At 28.2% G+C, this 21,289-nt stretch overlaps 2 protein-coding genes and 1 long non-coding RNA gene across 6 annotated transcripts; 1 reads left to right on the top strand and 2 right to left on the bottom strand.

Annotated features, from left to right (window-relative positions):
* Window positions 1-3,062: 3,062 nt before the first annotated feature.
* LOC103837436 (DNA-directed RNA polymerase III subunit RPC9) lies at window positions 3,063-4,781 on the bottom strand. 3 transcript variants are annotated; one of them, XM_033279848.1, is made up of 5 exons: window positions 4,196-4,781; window positions 3,934-3,963; window positions 3,755-3,872; window positions 3,533-3,685; window positions 3,063-3,412 (listed from the first exon to the last, which is right to left on the bottom strand). In XM_033279848.1, the coding sequence occupies exons 2-5, from the start codon at window positions 3,945-3,947 to the stop codon at window positions 3,293-3,295; spliced, it is 405 nt and encodes a 134-aa protein (XP_033135739.1). In that variant the 5' UTR covers window positions 3,948-3,963; window positions 4,196-4,781; the 3' UTR covers window positions 3,063-3,292. The 3 variants fall into 3 exon arrangements, with proteins under 3 accessions (XP_033135739.1, XP_018510134.1, XP_009112045.1); XM_018654618.2 differs by lacking the exon at window positions 3,934-3,963 and having other exon boundaries at window positions 4,201-4,780; XM_009113797.3 differs by lacking the exon at window positions 3,934-3,963 and having other exon boundaries at window positions 4,196-4,778.
* Window positions 4,782-5,869: 1,088 nt separating this feature from the next.
* On the top strand, window positions 5,870-13,745 carry LOC103837437. 2 transcript variants are annotated; one of them, XM_033279847.1, is made up of 9 exons: window positions 5,870-6,273; window positions 11,901-12,249; window positions 12,386-12,419; window positions 12,519-12,710; window positions 12,793-12,882; window positions 12,982-13,047; window positions 13,136-13,227; window positions 13,313-13,360; window positions 13,457-13,745. In XM_033279847.1, exons 1-9 carry the CDS (start codon window positions 6,267-6,269, stop codon window positions 13,572-13,574), a joined length of 996 nt encoding a protein of 331 aa, XP_033135738.1. In that variant the 5' UTR covers window positions 5,870-6,266; the 3' UTR covers window positions 13,575-13,745. The 2 variants fall into 2 exon arrangements, with proteins under 2 accessions (XP_033135738.1, XP_009112046.1); XM_009113798.3 differs by lacking the exon at window positions 5,870-6,273 and having other exon boundaries at window positions 9,704-12,249.
* A 5,565-nt stretch (window positions 13,746-19,310) lies between these two features.
* Window positions 19,311-20,843, bottom strand: LOC108869806. Its single transcript, XR_001956239.2, has 2 exons — window positions 20,256-20,843; window positions 19,311-19,875 (listed from the first exon to the last, which is right to left on the bottom strand). It is a non-coding gene; the product is annotated as an uncharacterized LOC108869806 (long non-coding RNA).
* Between the last annotated feature and the right edge of the window lie 446 nt (window positions 20,844-21,289).

A 21,289-nucleotide genomic window follows, 5' to 3' on the forward strand; every position in this document is an offset into this window, starting at 1 on the left:
GAAGTAATGTAGGTTATGGTGGTATTTCTCAGTTTCATTGTATCCTACCTTCTTTTTATGAACGATGTTCTCAAACTTCTTAAACTTTTTTGAAAAAACGTGAAGACGTTACTTAATCAATTTCCAGTTTTAAATTCGTATTGAAAATTTGATTTTTGAAAAGTTAATAAGCCTTGCTTGGTGATGATGATAAAAGTAAAAGCTTTATTTTTGTAGATAATAGTATATGCAAATTAATCTATGTCTATAATTGTATAGATGGACCGTATATACGGATGTGGCGGAGGAAAAAGGAAAGCGTCGGTGGTTCCAAAAACCTCGGACCCACATTCCTTTGGTGGGTCCTCGTCTACTTGACCAATCATCTTTATCTATTCAACGTCTACGATCAACCCATGGGACCTAGATAGACAACGTAAGCCGTCAGATGAGTTCAGAAATAGCGGCTTGATCGTCACACAACTGAGACAAAAGTGAGAAGAGAATAATATCTTTTTCGAAGTCTTTTTTTTTTTTTTTTTTTTTTTTGAACAACATCTTTTTCGAAGTCTCTTGTCTGTGTTTTTCTGTTTTGAGACTTACGATAAAGAAGAAGAAGAAGTATGAGTTTGAGAATTTAAGTGGGTCTATTAATCGGCCCTACTCGTTCGCTTCTCTCAAGCAAAGTATTTATTCTCTTGCCATCTGTCATTTTCTTCTACATGTGGCAGTCTGTTTCAAGTTTTGTTTTTGTTTTTGTTTTTCAAAAATCCTAATCATTAGTGACTCACTAATAGTGAGTTAATTACTTTGGATACTTTCTGTTTGATAAAATTTTCGAATCGAAAGTTAAAGGGTTTTGATCGATGGAAAAGAAGAACATGAGATAAAAGTTGCGGGCTCTAGCAGTTTTTTACTTATATTATATGAATACATGTGATTTTTAGAAACGGTAGTAAAATGCAAAGAGATCTAAAAAACGCAAATCATTTTGAAAGTAATCTTTAATTCAAATTTGATTGCAAATGAACTAAAAACGATTAGGTACATCAACTCGTGTTATTGTCTAGCTTGAATTTTTCATGTCGATTAATCATCATTTAGTATACATATTACGTTACACTTTAAATTACAAAGATATTCACCTTACCGTCGGATAAAACTATAGTCTACTTTGTTTTTGTTTACAACGATTATATAATTCTATCTACCAAAATGTTAAAAGTAGTTGACGATGAAGTATTCTTGTGAGGAAAGTATTCCATTTTAATATTTAATTGTTTTCTACTTTTATAATTCTCTTTTTGTAACTAAATTTTTTCATCTTAATCCGGCTATGACAACTCTAGTACTTGTATATAGAGTTTGGAGACTCTTTCGAACTTGGGTTGGTTATTGTATACTGATAATACTGTAAATGTTAATGATGTTATTTTTACAGGATAATGTTGTTGTGCTATACTGAAAAAATAAATAACTTTGAAGGGAAAGCTTCGTAACTCTATGAGACCAGTAGGAAACTGAAGATTGTAAGGATCTAGGGAGAATACTTCATTCTTGGTTCACTTCACATGATTTTCAAAAGAACAAAATTTAAAACGAAAGGAAAGAAAGAAAAGAATAAAAGGGCATCGGAAATGGTGCATATGAGAATATAAATCACACAAGATAAGCTAAGCGTGACGACGACATATTCCTTGGCACATTATATAATTCACTGAGACCCACTTTTCAAAGTTAACAAAGTGTATATGTCCCGCGTATCTTTGTTCCAATTACATCACTCATTATTTGTCCTTACATCATCATAATATCATCCTTATACCATTAGCGATTATCACTCGAGCAATGAAATAATGTGATATCTACTAACATCTGCAAGATGGAGTACGTACTTGCATATAAATGTGTACAAACTATTACATCATTCAGGTGCAGTTCATTTTCACCAGTAGGCTAGCGATAATAACACTATACATTGTGAAATTTATTACTCTTATAACTATTTTACATGTTTTAAGTAAATTAAGATCTGATTATGTCTAGTATACGCTTTAACTAACCATATAAATATACGAATCTTGAATATATATATACCCTAAATTTATCCATGAAAATGAATGGATTACATATGCTTTCATAAAGGTTGAGGTACCTATTTTATTTATGTCAAGTTGTCAAACCCTATATGCTTATCCAACGAAATTTGAAATAATATTCGAGAAGAAAAGTATTTTAAATAAATTGCCTTGCTTTTTAGTATAATTGTATAGAACATATTCCTATACATTTGTCTAAGTCGTACATCTATACTTTTAAAATCATGAAATAATGGACCTATAATCGTTTGAAGATGTAAGATTTTTTATAAAAGTGAGAATTTATATGATGTAGCTTAGTTACGTTTGGTTTTGATTTGGTTTTCTTGTTTATTTTGGTTTTAGTAATTTTTTTAAAACTCAAAAACTAAAATTAAAGATGCTATGTATTTCAGTTTGTTTTTTTTTTTTGGTCATCAACTTTACAGATTCATATATACTATGTAAACCAAATTGGGAGATCTTGATCCATGTGAACTACAAAAGACGTTTCCTTCCTAGCGCTACGGGCTAAGCTATCCACCTTCTTATTCTGCGTTCTTTGTACATAGATAATCTTTGCGCGGGAAAAACTCTCTTTCAAGCTGTTTATATCTTCTAAATAATTTGCAAATGTTGTTCATTCCTCTGGTGTTGAAACCATCTTCACCAATTGAGAACAATCCATTGCAAACGTAATCTGAAATTATCGTAAGTTTTTGCGACTCTTTTTGATTTTGTTTGGATACAAACAATGTGAACTTGAACCTTACACAACAAAGCTTTCTCTCCAACCCAATAACACAACAAAGATGCCCATTATTACCACCTAGACACGTACTGTATCTATTTCATAATATAACTATTTTACTTAAAAGCATAAATAATAAAATTATTTTTAAGAATATCATTTGATATATAAATTAAAATAATTCAACTAGCTATTAAAACTATCTAGTATAATTAGTTATACAATATCCAAAAAGTATTAAGATTACTAGAAAATGAAGAAAAAAAACAAGTTTATACTATTATTAAAAATATGGTTTTCTTCATTTTTGTCATACACGATTTATATTTTCCTACATTGTTATATGGAAATGAAACTAAACAACTCAACAGAAAGAAACCATATTGTACACTTCATATAAGCTCTCGACGTTCAGTGAAGCTTATACAAACAGAAAATAGAATAAATAATTAACTCAAAAGTCCTCAAAACTGCAGTTGCCATGTTATGATTGTTCACCCTCCTCTGTTTCCTCTTCCTCGTTTTCTCCACGAGCCTCCACGAGCTTTAGTATTCCCTCTTTTGCCTTTTTATCGATTCCCCGTTCACTAGGCTCCTCTAAGATCTACAGAACTCGCAATCATCAAAGGTTATTATGACAACCTCTAAGTAGATATACCCTAATGCAACGATAGATATTTCATGAGATCTTCTGGTAAGGAAAGATAGTAAGAACAACACAAACCGGGGCCAGGTTAACAGTAGATGATGGCCTGATATTGATGATATTGAGAATCTCGGCTTTAGCTAGTTTGAAATATTTGCACTGATCAGAGAAGTTTGTAATGATCTCTTGTGTTTGTGTGCAAGCAGGAGTCTCCATCAAGTAATCATATACCTAAATTAACAAAAAAAAAATATTAACTTCACTAAATCTCTTTTAAAGGCTAAAGTAACAACATGTAACCTTGTATTCTGATGTAGAGATTGGAGCTATAACTCTTGTAGTATCATTAGATGCACCTCTAGAGTTAAGCAAGTCGAGCACCTCGAAGTTTGTAAGCGTGCCTGCGTTTGCCTTCATTCTGAAAATATCCAAAATAAATCTTTATTCATAAAATAAGATAAAAGATTCGAGCAAAAAACATTATGTTCTTCATCTCTGAGGTTTTGCTCCTGAAACATTCAGTGGGAACATCAGATCAAAAACAGAGGATCATTGTTTGTTTCCACACACCATTAAACAAAGCTAAAGCTAAAGACTTTTCGAAACCCAATAACGTGGAGACAACGCAAGCTTAATTGAAGTAAATAAATCGACATTTTGATTCGGAGTTTTTTTAACGGCGGCGGAGACGGTGGTCGTACGGATGAAAAAGAGCAGAGAAGTGCGAGAAAGTGGAATTACCTAACTGTTTTATGAGATTTAATCGGGGAGAACAGGTACGTTATGTTCTTCTGATGATGATCGAAGAAGCTCGTCGGAATATAGTTCTTCTGGTCGTGTCTGCTCGCCGGCGAAGATACAAGTGCATGAAACCAGTTTCCTTCTTACTAGTGTATAAAACGACTTCGTTTTGAGTAAACGAAAAAAAAAATTTGGGCTGAGCCCGTTAGGCCTTAAATTGTTTATGCAATGGGTTCATAACAACAACCCTCTGCCTTTTCTTTCTGGCCCATTTATTTTTAGTTTGGTGAGCTTCCAGACCCAAAAATATGTTGGAATAGCTATCATTTTGTGTTGGGTAACGTTTGCCTTTACACTTTGCATAAAAATGTTTTTTTTTCAAAATAAATATTTTAGATTCACATGTGACGTAAACACATAAACTTGAGTTTTTAAACAAGTAATCTTGAAATGAAACTAAAATGAATAAGCGTGTTTTTTTTTTTTTTTTGCGAAAATATTTTCTATTAGAACTTGACAAAACTAATCTCCTATATATTATTTGAGAAGCATTACAATATATTTTTGTAGCCACGTGTCATCACTAGAATGATTCTTAGAATTCTTAGAGAAATATGTTGGTCCATCTAAATATATAATAAACTTTTTATTAAACCACAATAAATATATTATTAATGTGTTTTATTATTTCTTTAAATAAGATTACGGAATTGTCTAATATGGCTAAAGTATATATGACGATTAATGATTTTGAATAATAAAGATTTGATAAAAATAAGTGTGTACTATAATTATATTTGTTTAATTTTAAGCTATTAAAATAAATTAAACAATCATACCATGTAATAAAAATTAAAAAAAATTATTTATATATTATATTTTGAATTTTTAAAAACGAGTATAAATTACAAAAACTGTTAAAAGTTTCACATTCAAATTTTGTGATTTATGATTTAAAACTTTTGTTATGACATGATACAAATAATTAAAAAATAATATAAGTTAAAAGTCTCATTTAATAAGTATCAAAAATAAAAAATATATAAATATATGTATCATTTAAAATTAAACTATATGCCATATAAAAATACATAAATATCTTAATTTTGAAATTTACTTTGAACATTTTTTGATAAAAAATTTAAAAAATATTGACAACTTAATTTTTAAAATATTTTAAATTACTTAAACCATTAATCCCACAGTGAAAATTTTGTTGTCACTAATTTAGATTTTGTGGTGTAACAGATACAAATGATAAAAAAATATGAGCAAAAAGCATCATCTAATAAATATTAATATTAAAATATACCATATATATATTACTATCATTTAAATTTAAATATATGTCATATCAAATAGAAAACATATTTTTTCAATTATAAAATTTATTTATATGTTTGCATCAATTTAATAATATAAGTAGTAGATAATGACTTTTTGATTATTCAATATATATTTATTATTTCATAATATGTTATAAAAATATAATATATAAAATAATTTATATATATAATGTTCATCCCGCGCAAGGCGCAAGTCTTAACCTAGTTCTATTAATGATTATGGATCAGAGAGAATAAGCGTGTTTCTATCGTAAGTTATTTGAAATTTAGAATAATAAATATATGAATTTTGTAGAGAAAGTTTAATTAACTTTGACATCCATTCGTTAGAAACGATACTACGGTAGTGTATGCGGCGTCTCGATTATATACATACCAATATAGACAAAACTCGTAATCTTACAGGTTGTTAACAAAATGCAAGGGAATTAGGACACATGATTCTTGCTTTGGAGAGCAAAAGAACTTGAAACATGTAAGCTAAGCTAACTAACTAACTACCTTTAGTTAAACCCCAATTTGGCAAGGCTCCTCTCATTGCTTTTAAAGCTTCTCGTGCTTCCCAAATTTTCTTAAATTTCACTTGCTCATATTTTTCTTTACTAAACATTTTAATATTTTTTGTTGTTATATAAACATCATCTTGTTGGTTTCTTCCAACATTTTTTTTTCTTTTCGTTTGGGCGATTCTTTCTTTCTTTTCCAACTTGCAAGATTGTGAATCCATGAAAGGTACCAAACTCTTTCTGTATCTAGTTTAGCATTTCCTCATTTAACCATTAAGAAGCATTTTTTCAATCTTCATAATGTTATTTGTTCAATACATCTTCCATAATGTTATGTAGTTTTTATATTTTTTTATTAAAGTAATTTTATTATAATGCGATCTAAACATGTATATATGAACACCAAATTATATTTTTATAGTGTGGTTTCGTTTCTGTGGTGGGCATTTTAAAGAAACCAAACTGTGAAAGAAACCTTGCGAGTTTGTCCATTGAATAATAAAGACAAAAGATGGAAATATTATTGTTAGTATTGTGTGTTGTCGATTTGAAAATAGAATGTAGTAGTAGTAACGTGAAGCTAACATCAGTTTTAGTTGTAAACGCGTTTACTTAGCGTCCAAGTCGCGTCGCTTTCGTCTTTTGGTTCTGTTTGTGGCAGCTGTCCCTCTGTCACACATGAATCCTCTATTCCTCTTCAAACCTACGTGACCGACCTGTGGCCTCACCTATTATTACATGATTTCTTATTACATATATAACATTATAAAATGTAATATCTTTTTCTTGGTAAAAAAAAAACAAATGCATCTACATATTTAAGCTATAGGTTTGAAATTTGGAGTTAAAAATCAACTTTATTTGTTTATAAATTTCTTATTTAGTTGGAACATTTTCAATGTTTTAATATCAAAGCGTTTTTCTTCAATGATAATTCAAGCAAAAATAATTGAAGGAAAAGGAGTCTGCCGACAGAAATGGTTCCCCCATAACTCACAAATCTCAAAACTTCTTTATTGGTCTTTCGTTAATCGTTTCAAATCAAATTGATTTATTTGGAAAATATTGCTTTTAACAAAGCCATGAAAGCCGCTATTTGTTACTCTTAAAACAGGCCCAAAAAGATTTGATTAATCGACTTGATGCTCTGCAAGAACAATACACATAGAGTATTTGATAAATATATTAGTCATTATTCATCACATACTAGTATGTATTAAGTCTTTTAATTATATGCGTAAATTGCATTGGCTGTTGTATGGCAAGAGACAAAAGCCTTACAACACAAGGTATCAAAATCTTTTGGAATTACCAATAAGCATTTCCCAAGGCTGGTCCACTAGGATCGTATACTTTGGTTTATTTTAGTTAATGCAAAGATTTTATTTTTCTTCTTGTTTGGAGTTACCAATAAGCATTCCTTATGATGGCCCATTAAAAATAGACAGCTTTTTCTTGATTTAATCGTACTTGTTTTTCTTAATAAATACTAGATTTTTTAACCGCGCTACGCGCGGATAAGATATTATATGTATTTTTCAATTCTAAAAAATAATGTATAATATTGTATTATATTATTTAAAAAATATAAAATATGACTACATAACATAAATATATTTTTTAAATTTTCTTTGTGGAAATCATTATGTTGCTTGATTGTTGTACTTGATTCACATATTTGCATAGATATTTGTGATAGATGAATAACTATATTTTTATTATCAGTAAATAATATATATTTATTATATAATATAAGAAAAATAAAATTATTTACTTTTTAAACAAACTTGTCTCATGTTGGGGACTCGGTTATAGACATATCATATACGAATGAGACATTTTTACAGTTATCAATCTTCTTAACATTGAAAAAACAAATCTACATATCAAAACAATATCTCATACGATCTATTTGTGTAATAATTACTCTGAAGAAATTGAATTTAGGCATCAAAAAGGACTGAAAATGTATGTGCACATATGTTATCTAAGTCTGCTTCACAAAGTACTATTCATAGTTCATATATCATTAATGTCCATCCTATTTTTTTGTACACCATTTCTTAAACATCTTGAAATAACTGATGCTAATTAATAATAAACTTTTTGCTAGAAAAAAAATCAAATTTGTCTAATTATCGCTTAAATATTTTATTAATATGGTCTAAGAAGCTTTTAAGTGATATCATAGTTTAATTTATTAGTTTTTTTGTTAATTTTTAGAGGTTTTTGTATTTAAGATTTTTTTCCATATTAAGCTTCTATTTCTTTCACAGAATTGATATATATATATCATAAAAATTACCATCAAATCAGTTTTACTTATTTATTATTTTGTTTTAACAAAAATACACTTTTTAAATAATTTAATTTAAAATAAAATTATATATTAATTTGCTGTATTTTAACAATTTCATTGATTTAATTAATTTGCTTTGGTGGATAACTTAAAAAGTTTTCATATGAATCGGGGAAAGTAAATTTATGTTGTTATATTATATTTATTTTGTGTATATAGAATCTATATATAATTCTAGTGTAATAAAGAAAGAACATTATTTTTTTGTAACTTCAAATAGATACATTATTACAATTTAAAATGAATCAAAATTGAAGAAAATGGTAATTAAATATTTGTAAATCTAATTGTTTAGTTGGATTCTCATGAAAAAAAAATCGATTGGTTAAACAAATGTTTCAAAATTTGTTGTGGTATTGTTTTGTCTATAAATTATAAAATTTATTGAATTAATATATTTAATTATTGCATCCTTAAATAATATTTTATTAAGACATTAGAAAAATATGTTTTGAGTTGTTTTGTCAAATTGTACAAAAATCTATGCTTTTTCATATTTGTAACTTCAAAAAGATACATTATGATAATTTGAAATTAATCAAAATTGAATAAAATGGTAATTAAATATTTGTAAATCTAATTATTTTTTTTATCTTGTTTAGTTGGATTCTCATGAAAAAAAATCGATAGATTAAACAAATGTTTCAAAATTTGTTGTGTTATTGTTTTGTCTATAAATTACAAAATTTATTGAATTAATATATTTAATTATTGCACCCTTAAATAATATTTTATTAAGACATTAGAGAAGTATGTTATGAGTTGTTTTGTCAAAATTTTACAAAAATCTATGTTTTTTCATATTTGTCACGAAAATTTATATGTTAAACTTACTTTTACAAAATTCTTAACTTTGTCACGAAAACAAAAATCTATGCTTTTTCATACTTGTCAACGTTCTCACACTTTCTAAGAATATATTAGCTTAGTCACTTACTTATTTTTTTTTTACAAAATAAAGTATCGGAGTCTTGAAAGTTGAATTCATATTATTGTAAATGTACATAAGAGTTTGTGATTATATACTTAGTGGTTCTTGTATATGTGTCCAAGAAAGTTTCAATGGCTTAGTGGTAACTGTCCTATATATATATCATACTAACCCGGGTTCGATTCTCACCTTCGCATTGTTTTTTTATTTTTTACGAAAAAAATGAGATGACATGGCAATTTCGGGTTCTCTGATTGGTTGATTTTTCTATCCTATGTGGACACCCTCTCCATGGCTTATATCCCCCTTTTAGTATAGTATAGATTTTATCGTATTCAGCAAGCCATGCATTATCATCAAAAAAAGAAAATCTAAACAAGTAAACCCCACCAGAAATAGTTACTAAACATTTTTGTTTTCAACAATTCTTAGTGAGTTTAATTTTTTTTAACTTTTATGATAAAACACAATTACTTACAACTGAGTGTACTGATGACTTCTTCTACATATTTGAAATGATTTAGAAGCCGCATGAATTAACCAACTAGACACTAATGTAACCAAATTAATAAGACACAATCTAGGTTGCAAACATGCGGACCATTCCTAAAACAAAATTGAAGCAAATCTTTCAACATTTAGTGTCGCGTATTCTTGTTCAGGATAGTTGCAACTTGCAAGGATCTACAATGCACCGACAAAGGATGGTGTCGTATTAATTTTGTGTGGGATAGTTTGAGTAAGGTATAATTATATTGAAACGCACATATATATATATATATATAAATTTATGTATGTACATACATATTGGTTAAATTTTAAAATTTCAAAAGCATTTTGTTCAAAATTAATTACACTTACAAAACTTATATACTAATTTGATTCAACTTGGTTCTGAATGCTGTTTATTTGCTTTAACTATACTAATCACGTACTACTAAATACACTAGCCACATTCTTCAAATGTTACTCATCACGTGATCCATTTCAAATAACTTTCCATTCTAGTTTCAAACTCAAAACATTTGTTCTCAAACATATAGAAGTTAGAACTTAGAATTTACAAAATTATTGAAAGTATTTATTAAGAAGATTGAGAAATGGTCCCATACTCTGGTATTTGCATGTTTATCTGAAAATTCAGTAAAGTCTTCGGTTTGGGTTTGATGTGTCCCACTCGTTGCCTTTGACCAAAAGTAACCTATTATTACATTTAGCTTAATAAAAAAAATACTAGCCACAATAGGTGTTTTCGTTAATTAATTTATTATTATAATTGACACAGCAAAATCGTCAAAAAGAAACATTTCATATGTTTTACACTAAAAAAAAAGAAACATTTCATAATTATTTAGAGAGCTCCCAAATATACCCTTTATTTTCATTTTTATTTAAATACCATATCACCTAGATTTATTCCCTTTTTAAGTGGTGGAATTGTATAACCTAACTTTTTGAACCACAAACTGTATAACCTAACTAAACACAAGCCATATCTGTCCTCCTCCCCAATTGGAATCTTAGTATTTATACGCGTATACACATATCCACGTATCTGTTTACATGTGAATACGTAACATATAGAGCACATGTGCTATGTGTATATAACATATACTATAACGAAAGAGAAAGGACACATAAACAATGCATACGTCCCAATGTATGCTTGAGAGTTTTAAAGCTTTTTATACTCTTTTTTTTTTTTGGGTATTTGCAAAAAGATTGAGACTCCACATCGAAATGCCTTTTATTTTATTTACATCTTTATAGATTCTTGAGCATCTAAACATATCATATCATATATATATATACAAACGCAACCATTTATCCACATTACGTGCATCTATTATTCCCATGTACCAATGCATCGATTTGACTATATGCCAAATAGAAAATTAAAACAAACATGTTCCTTTGAAGACAAAAATCCTCAACCAAGTGCCTCGAATCCATTACCATTTCCATTTCATACACATGGAATTTTATTTAAAAAATGCATGGAAAATTTAATAGTGAAACATTATGCTATGTATTGTTTATTTATTTGTTTTTGGTTGATAAATTTGTGTATTTAACTTTCTAAAACTATTTAAGTCTTTCTCTCTCTCACTGTATAAAAATACTTGTCTTTCCTAAAGCAAAGAAGCAAAGAATCGTGTTCTCTTACACATCCAGTCTTTTTGCATTTTTATTGCAAGGATCATTTCTTTCCTTAGCTTCGACATCAGCTCCATCTTATTCATCTTTATTCACTCTCTTTCTTTCTTTTTCTTTATTAAAACATTTTTCTTTCAAATCTGATCAGCTAGATTCTTTACTAATGGTTTTCTTCATCTTTATGTGCAATAACACATGCTTTTAAAGCTTCGAATCTCTCCCTTTGCTTCATCAACTATCTTTAACCACCTCGTGACTCAAGATTTTCAAATTCCCCTACATATTGTTCTAAATATAATCCACACTTTCTTTAGTCTTTACTCTGTTTTTGTTTCTTCTCAACATTACAACAAAATGGCTTCATCATCATCATCATCATTATTATCATCACCATCTTCATATGCAGAGTTAAAAGATGCTTGGCATCCATCAACAACAATAGTGGACACAACAGCATCAAGCTACTGGTTTAACTGGAGGGTTATGATCTGCTGCATATGGATGGCAATAGCGATGGTTATTACCGCTTTTCTTATATTCAAATACGAAGGTTTTCGCCGAAAAAGAAGTGGACAAGGAGGAGAGAAAGAGTGGTCGGGTAATGTATATGAAGATGAGACTTGGAGGCCTTGTCTCCGTAATATTCACCCAGCTTGGCTTCTTGCTTTTCGAGCTGTTGCCTTCTTCGTTCTTCTCATTATGCTTATTGTTATTGGCCTTGTTGATGGACCTACCATCTTCTTCTACTATACACAGTAAGCTCTATCTCTCTCTCTTGATAAAAATTATAATGTGACTCCAATCTTTAGAGAATGGATACAAAACATTATCTCTGTTTTATTTTTTTGTTGGTCTTTAATTTTTTTCTTTATATTTTGTTTTGATTTGCAGGTGGACTTTTGCTTTGATTACTCTCTATTTTGGAGTAACAATCATCTATCTCTAAACCTTATTACTTTGCTTATTTAACTTATTTGTGACATTGTTCAAGTTTCTTACATTTTTCTATACCTTTTTTTAACAGCTAGGCTCACTTCTTTCACTGCATGGATGTTACCAATACAACAAAAGAGTGGCTGGTGACAGAGTAGATAGCATTGATGCTATAGAATCAGAACGAGCAAGATCCAAAGACTCTGATCATACTCTTCAACAGACTCAATACTCTAGTAATTCAGCTGGTTTTTGGGGGTATGTTTTCCAAATAATATTTCAGGTAATTAAAATCAAAATCCATAATCATGCACAAGATATCATGGGATTTTTATGATTTATTGATTGGATACTGGGTGAAACAGATGAATGCAGGTGCAGTTTTGCTCACTGACTGCGTCTTCTGGTTCATCATTGTTCCTTTCCTTGAGATTCATGACTATAGCCTTAATGTTGTAAGTAATTTGATAAGCCATTTTTAAATTTTTTGATTCATTATATAAACACATTTGGGATCAATTCATAATATAAAATATATGTGATCAATGTTGCAGCTGGTGATCAGCATGCACTCTCTCAATGCCATTTTCTTGCTTGGTGATGCTGCTTTGAACTCTTTGGTATATCTCAGATTCTAACAAAGATACAGTAGCAGCTATAAACGCATTGGTTTGCTCTTAATTGGTAATTAAATTTTCATTATTGCAGAGCTTTCCATGCTTCAGAATTGCTTACTTCTTCTTATGGACAATAGCTTATGTTTTATTCCAATGGACACTCCACTCGTTAGTCCATATATGGTAAACATTTCATACAAATTTCACCGATTATTTTGATGTAATCGTTCTTAACTTTTGACAACAATCACTCCATGTCTATCGATAGGTGGCCTTACCCATTCCTGGACTTAGCATCCCACTATGCTCCACTATGGTAACTTAAAATTTTCATAAATGTTTTTTAGTTTTCTCCATTGTTTCGCTGGATATTTAGGGATGATTACATTTAAATTATGTGGCATTTTTACAGGTACTTCTCAGTTGCAGTGATGCACTTGCCATGCTATGGAGCCTTTACCTTGTTGGTGAAGCTAAAACATCGGCTTCTTCAGAGATGGTTCCCTGAGTCTTACCAGAGTCCTCGGTAGTAACTTGCATGGAAAGCAACCATGTTTGAGTGAAAGACTAATTTAAGTAGATGTTTTTTTTTTTGAGAATACAAAAGGAAACAAAAAAAAATGAAGTGTGTAGCAACAAACTCATGCTTATAAATATGATTTAATTATTTGGTCTTATCAAATAAGAGGTTGCTTGAAAGATATGACAATTTAGACAAGTAGGAGCACGGTAAAAGAGCAAAATGCAGTAATTTATTCATTTGTTTGCCTAGAGATTGGCTAGCTTTCATTGGACATGCTCTGAGCTTTCTATGAACTAATAGTGGATTTCACTCTGGACTTCCAATACACAATTCCATTAAATTATAAAACTCAAGGCACCATCTAGACTCTCTATATGTAATTAAACCAAATATTCTATCAGCTATTAACTGAACCTATATATGTTCCTTCAATTGTTAATTACTCCCAAACATGTAGGCATTGTGATGCATATGTGCAAAGCATCATATATTCAAATAAGGGGGGGGTGTTAGTGGAACTTAGATTTCTATAGAGTTTGTTGATTTTAAAAGTTGAGAGATTTGTTAAATTTGGAATGAGATGTAGAGAATTTTGTATATTGTGAAAATCTATAAAAATAAAATAATGTAATGATTCTAAGAATTCAAGGTAAACATGTAGTATTCTCAAAATCTTAATTTGTGAGTTAAAATGATAAGAATTCAACTCCCAATAACACTTACTTTAATAGATTTGTAGAATCATTAAAATCTAAACTTTTTGAATAACAAATGATTTTGTATAGAATTATAGAATCATCAAACCAATAACAATAGATTTTAATGAGAATATGAAAATATATAAACCAATAACACTAGACTTAGAAATTCTAAGACTCATTATAAATCTCATCCCCACTAACACCCCCTAAACTTTTATCAAATAAGCAGATTTAAACGAATGTGACTGAACACTCTGATAAAAGAGGTATATGTTAAAAAAAAAGAGGTATATGTTCAAACGGACATTAATATATTATGGGATAATAAGTTAAGTAAAAACGAGTTTCAAATTCTTCAAACGCACTCGTAAATCTAATGAGTAATCGAAGTCTTAAACCACTAAGTAACAAAATCTTTCAAAGAAATAAAGATTTAGCAATTCAAACCTATGGGTTAGGTTCAAAGCTGTTAAAGATGGCTCTAATGTGCTTGCACTTGGAGTTATCAAGTGTTTTTTCGAGTGACTTGAGATCCTCGTGATAGACTGGACACCGATCCGTTCCACTGACGCATACACAGTTTTTGAGGTTATCTGACGGCTTTTCCCGGCCACGTAGTTTTTCTTCTTTGAGAATTGCCTTACGTCGTGCCGCTTGAATGTCCGGTAATATGCCAAACAGCACTAACAATACAATGCGGAGCACCATAAGGGCATTCTGAAATTCTTTGGTACTTATCATAAACGCCATCCGTTTCCCTGATTCACAACACTAAATATTTAGAGCTATTTAGGTTTTCACAACTTCAAAAACAATTTCAATGAAAAAAGAAAAGAAAACCTAAATATCATACTTCGACATATGCATAAAGATATATATATATATATATATATATATAATTAAGATAGGATAACTCATTAGTTTCATTAATAATACTATTATTTTATTTTAATATCAATATATTTATCATGATATTTAAAATCATGATAAACATGAATCTATTTTACCGATATATACTAATATTTTTTAAAAAAATATTTTAATATATAATAAACATGATATTTAAGATATTTAATTAATAAATAGATATTAATATTATATACCGATAATATCATCATTACTATTCTCTCATTTTATAATTTTAATGACAAATATTATAGCTAATTTTTCTGATTTTTACTGAAAATATTGATCAAATACAGATTATTATAAAATTTATATAAAAGTATACTAATATATCTGAATTAATCAGTTTCTTTAGTTAATTTGTTTATTTTTCATCTTTTCCATAATTTTAGGATAAATTATTAGTTTAATTAATATTATTATTTAATTTATTTATTTTGATATCTATATATTTATCAAGAAATTTAAAATAATTAATAAACATTAACCTATTTTACCAATATATGTCAAAAAAATATACTAATATTTTTAAAAAAATATATTTTAATATATGATTATCATGATATTTAGGAATTAATAAATAGATATTAACAATATCTACCGATAATATCATCATTACGTTTCTTTTATTTTATAATTTTAATAACTAATATTATAGCCAATTTCTCTGATTTTACTCAAAATATTGATCAAATACAGATTACTATACAATTTGTATGTAAGTATACTAATATATGTGAATTAATCGGTTTCTTTTGTTTATTCGTTTTAATCCCTTAATATATTGATCCATATTCATATACTGTTGTTTTCTAAAAATAACATCTTCGGTACTTCCAAATGCATATAATTTTCTTTATATCGGTTTGGTTCGATTTTGAATGGTTTGGTTTTACCAGATTGAACATTCCTAAACTTTTGTTATTTGTCAATGTTTTATATTTGTGATTTTTTTGCCACAAATACCAGATTGATAGTACAATTTTTCATGTTTACACTAACCATTTTTACTTTCACTTTTAATGAAAGGTAAAAGACACTTATTCCCATAAGGTTTACTAATCTAGATTTCAGGTTTAGAGTTTGGGGGGGGGGAGTGGGTAGGAATTTTGGAATGTGAAATGGGGAAATTACATGTTTACCACTTTCATGGTACCACTTTTCATTTTTACCACCACTAATGAGATATTTTCAAAAATAGACTCTTCATTAAGTGGCAAAAGACTCTTATGCCATTTTTATTTATATATACATAATAAATTATTTTTTAAATAAAAAAATTTAAAAAAATAAAATAAATAAAATAAAAAAATAAATAAATAAATAAATAAAATAAAATAAAATAAAATAAAATTTTTTTTATGTTTTCGAATTATACTTTTTCAAATCCGAACTTTTTTATAATTTTTTTTTTGATTTTTTTTTATTTTTTTTTCAAATTTCTTTTTGAAAAACGAAAATTATTTTTGAAACTATTTTTTTTAATTTGTAATATATTTTTTAAGTATTTATATATTTATTAGAATCATAAATTTCACATTCCAAAAATCTTACCCCACCCCTCAATTCTAAACCATAAGTCTAGATTAGTTAACCCTAGGGGTATAATTGTATTTTACCCTTCATTAAAAGTGAGGGTAAAAATGGTTAGTGTAAACATGAAAAGTGGTACTATGAATGTGGTATTTGTGGTAATTTCCCATGTGAAATTTAGGATTCTAATAAATATATAAATAAATACTTAAAAATATAAAAGAAAATTTATAAAATAGTTTCAAACATAATTTTCGATTTTCAAAAATAAATTTAAGAAAAGCATAAATTTTTTTTTAAATAAAAAAAATTATAAAAAATTTCGAATTTGAAAAAGTATAATTCGAAACAAAAAATAATATTTTTTATTTGGTTAAATAATGATTTACTATATATATAGATAACAAAGATATAAGAGTCTTTTGCCACTTAATAAAGAATATATTTTAGAAAATGTTTCTTTAGTGGTGGTAAAGATGAAAAATGGTATCATGAAAATGGTAACACATAAAATTTCTCTTTTTGTTATAGTCCTTTTAGTACCTCATGATTTATTTTCAGTACAAATACAATGTGTTAATTTTACATACAAAATTTCCAAATTTAGTTATTACTATAAAAAAGATTTTGATCCAAAATCTACATCACATAAATAAAAATATGAAACAAACTAATACAATTTAATACATTGATTACCAATATGAATATTAAAATTTTATAATTTATAATATTTTAAAATTTGTATCTACTTTAATTATTATTATTTTATAAAAATAAATTTTAGAATTAAAAATTGTTAGATGTATATAGATTATAGATATATTAATCCGCACAAGGTGCGGGACATCAACTAGTGTAATACTGTTTTAGGATTTAGCTTCCTGAACTAAATTACAATCCTCTCCCCATCTAATCAAAACCCTTAAGATATACTAGATTTTGACCCGCGCTTTTAAAGCGCGGGATTTCTTTTGTTGATTTTTTATTTATTTAGAAGTGCATTAACATTTTAGGTAATGAATATTTTTCATGCACCATCCATTAAAAATTAAATTTTTGAAGCAAATTAAGTTCTTATAAATGTACCTGATTTTATATATTTAATAGATTATTTTATCAGATAAAATTTTAACATGTGCTAACTGCAAGATCATAATATTTAAAACGTAAATTTAACCTGTACCAAAAAAATATCAGAATATTTTTATTGAATATATTTCAAAATGTTGTTATTGATTTATTAAGTTTTTATTTTATTTTAATGATATGAAATTTATCCTATTTAGGTGAGATTTAAGTTTCTGATAAAAATGTTAAATACTTTTATTTCATCAAATATACAAAATAAACATATTCAAATGAATACATATATGTAATAACTATGAATTAGATTAACACTACATGGAATTTATTATAAAATTTGCAGACCCGTAATATAAAATACATTATAAATAGTATATAATCAATATGATATATCTGTTATTTTTAAAAATAACAAAAGAAAAATTGTTAGTACTGCATTTTGGACGTATGGAAATGGAACCAAATGCTCATATAGCTAAATTTGTATTCCAATACAATATTCAAACTCTTGTTCAATTTTAGACTATTTAAAGATTCTTTTAATTTTTCATTTTAAGATTTTTCTACTATATCTTAAAAAAATTAAAATTTATTGTTTAATATTTAATTATTGATATGTTGTAGCCATTTTTAATATGACAGAATTATTCTTAATTACATATGATAACTAAAAAAAAATTTAATAGCATTTTCATGATATAACATTGATATTGAATATAATATATTTTATATAACGGGTCTGCAAATTATCTATTTTATTATAACTAATGATGCAAATCTTATATTAAAATAAGGTTTTTGGATGCTTAGAGCACCCGCAATGGTGTTACCCAAAGAGGAGTCTTTAGAAAAAATGTATTTTGATTTTTTAAATATTATTTTTTTTTCTTTTTTAGGTAAAAAAATAAAAAAATATCAACCAATCGCGGGTCGCCACATGTCGTGGAGACCCGCAAATAGTGCAAGGATTCACTAAAAAATAGTCCTTGTTTAGATATTTTAAATATTGAATCTTTAGCTTTTGGTGAGGTCTACTGATATTTATATACAATGACATATTCCACTTTAAGTCATCCCTATTTAAATTTGTTTATGGTACACCATGAAATTAATTTGATTTACAAATTAAGTCATCCCTATTTCGTATATAATGGAATAATATATGTACCACCAAAACATTTTAAATAGCTATTAACATATCGTCTCTACCGATAAGATTAGAGAAACCACGCGATATCCACAAAACAATGAGTACGATTGGTTTAGACTTCAGAGCCTTTTACTTTTTTCCTAAATTCTCCAGAAAAAACTTTTCAATAAGATTTTTTATGTTTAAAATCCTCAAAGTTCTCCTAAAATTTCTCACAGCCCACTTTTTGTTACTTTCATTTGTTCCGTTAGTTTTTTCTTAAAACCCTTTTCATTATTACACAAAGCATTAAAAGTTTGAACAACAACTTCTTGTAAAAACCACATCCATGACAGTTCAAACCAATCACGTGATTGTATATTCCTCCAACTGAGACATCTATTACTACACTCTTTTGTGTAACTATATAGCACCTTGTTTATTGCTTGGATACAGACGTATCAGTTGTATGAAAACAGTGGATACAGACGTATCAGTTGTATGAAAACAGTCGTACATTGTGAGGCTACCAAGGTCAACCGTCGTACACTCCACTCTTTTATTATACCCATCACCATCATTGAGCAACTAAACTGTATACTCAGAAACCAATTCTTCTCCAATCTACTGCTTTGAATCCTGATATGGTTAGAAGAGATTTCACCAGAGACACCAAAGGAAACAAAGAACTTCGGAGAGGTAATACTATGGTTTAAGAAGATCGAAACTTATGCCAAAAGACCAACCTCCTAGTCTTCCAACCACATTCAAACTCCCTATATGCTATCGACTCCGACCTCAAACCTTTAAAGGCATGACAAAGATCCTCTTTCAAGACAGCAATATTTTCTTGTCCCACCATTAGAAACCTCGAATCTCCATAGATTATTCTTCACAACTCCGTCTTGGAGATCTTTTTTCCTTGTTAACAAACTCCTAATACGATCTTGAGAATCCTGAAACCCAAAATTAACACCCACATAATCTTTAGTTCAACCACTCATTGCTGTCTTCAGATTATAATTGCTACCCTTAAGACTCCCGAGTTGCATAACCATATTAATTCATATTCTCAAAATCTAAAAATCTACACCATATATAAAGATATCAAAAATTCTGAGACAGGTTTGTTAACTTTTGTCGAATCACTTCACGCCGATTATAGAGTTTGTGGACCCTGATAATCCTCTATTAATCGCAGAGATCGTAATCATAGATTTCATCAAAAAGGTGGAGGCATTGCCATGATATATATTCCCTTTTTGAAACCCTATGGTGTGGTATTGATATCTATCTATTAATCTCAGTACTCAATAGAAAGACCCAACATCAGTACCTTAGTTGTCGTCTTTAAGAAATGATTTAAAACACTCTCAAAACCACCGATAAACAGATCTGTGCAGATTCTCCATTGCAAAACCTTAGATCTCCATCGAAGGTAGCATATACCAGAAAGAATACACGGACCTTGATTGATTCGCCTCACACACAACATAGAAACCATAGATGTGGATAATCACCTCAGTCTTAATTTAAGCCTTCATAAACGTGAACATAAGTTGGAGCCGAAGTTAAAAGGTAAGGAAATTAAAATCAATAGTTTGTTGCATCGTTTGAGTTAATTACGCTGAAAAAGAAATTAAACAATAAATGTTTTTTTTTTGATATATCTATAATACAAAGCATATGTTAAAAAAAATCCAATGGCAAAAATCCGTAAATACTTTAAAATTTCAAGGGGACCTAAAAAAAAGCCCTTCAGTTTTAATAGTATTGATTACTCTCTTTTAATTATTTTATAGACAGTCGCAACTTATACCCAACTAGGGATTTTCTCTGATTTATATTAGGATTAGGATACAAAAATGAGGAAATCAACAAATATATAGGATCCTTTTTAATCTATTGCACTTTTTTTTTTACGGGAGAAACAAATATTTTATATATTATTCGAATTAAATAATTAGTAAGCAAAAAAACTAGATAACCAGGATACAATTTTGAAGAAATATATATTAATAAATAAAAATAAAATTAGACACATAGAATATATATAAGAAAGAACCCATATAGTATAAATGTATAATGAATAATAGTGATTTAATACAAAGGCTGATGCTTCCTTTAATTATTTTCTACTGAACTGATTTGATCTCTCAGAGCAAAGAAAAAAAAAACAATACCACCAATTGCAAACAAAGCAGACATTACTACGGTATAGTCAGAGAAATATAAATTTATATGTTAATTAATGTGTTAACAACAATTCAATCCAATTAACATGATAAGCATATTTTTAATGAAGGTATACAAAGTCAAATACATTGAGATCAAGTTAATAAGTATGATAAGGATTCTCTCTTAACCAGT

This window comes from Brassica rapa, chromosome A09 (assembly GCF_000309985.2).
Source record: "Brassica rapa cultivar Chiifu-401-42 chromosome A09, CAAS_Brap_v3.01, whole genome shotgun sequence".
NCBI lineage: Eukaryota > Viridiplantae > Streptophyta > Magnoliopsida > Brassicales > Brassicaceae > Brassica > Brassica rapa.

Bases quoted from the DNA above. Each gene is read 5' to 3' on its own strand.
- LOC103837436 (XM_033279848.1), bottom strand. The intron at 3,686-3,754 runs GTTACATGTTGT...TTGTTAATTTAG, and splicing joins TCTCTACATCAGAATACAAG to GTATATGATTACTTGATGGA. The intron at 3,413-3,532 runs GTTTGTGTTGTT...CGAGTTCTGTAG, and splicing joins CTACTGTTAACCTGGCCCCG to ATCTTAGAGGAGCCTAGTGA.
- LOC103837437 (XM_009113798.3), top strand. From the start codon at position 11,690: ATGCTTTTAAAGCTTCGAATCTCTCCCTTTGCTTCATCAACTATCTTT. The intron at 12,883-12,981 runs GTAAGTAATTTG...TCAATGTTGCAG, and splicing joins ATGACTATAGCCTTAATGTT to CTGGTGATCAGCATGCACTC. The intron at 13,361-13,456 runs GTAACTTAAAAT...GCATTTTTACAG, and splicing joins TCCCACTATGCTCCACTATG to GTACTTCTCAGTTGCAGTGA.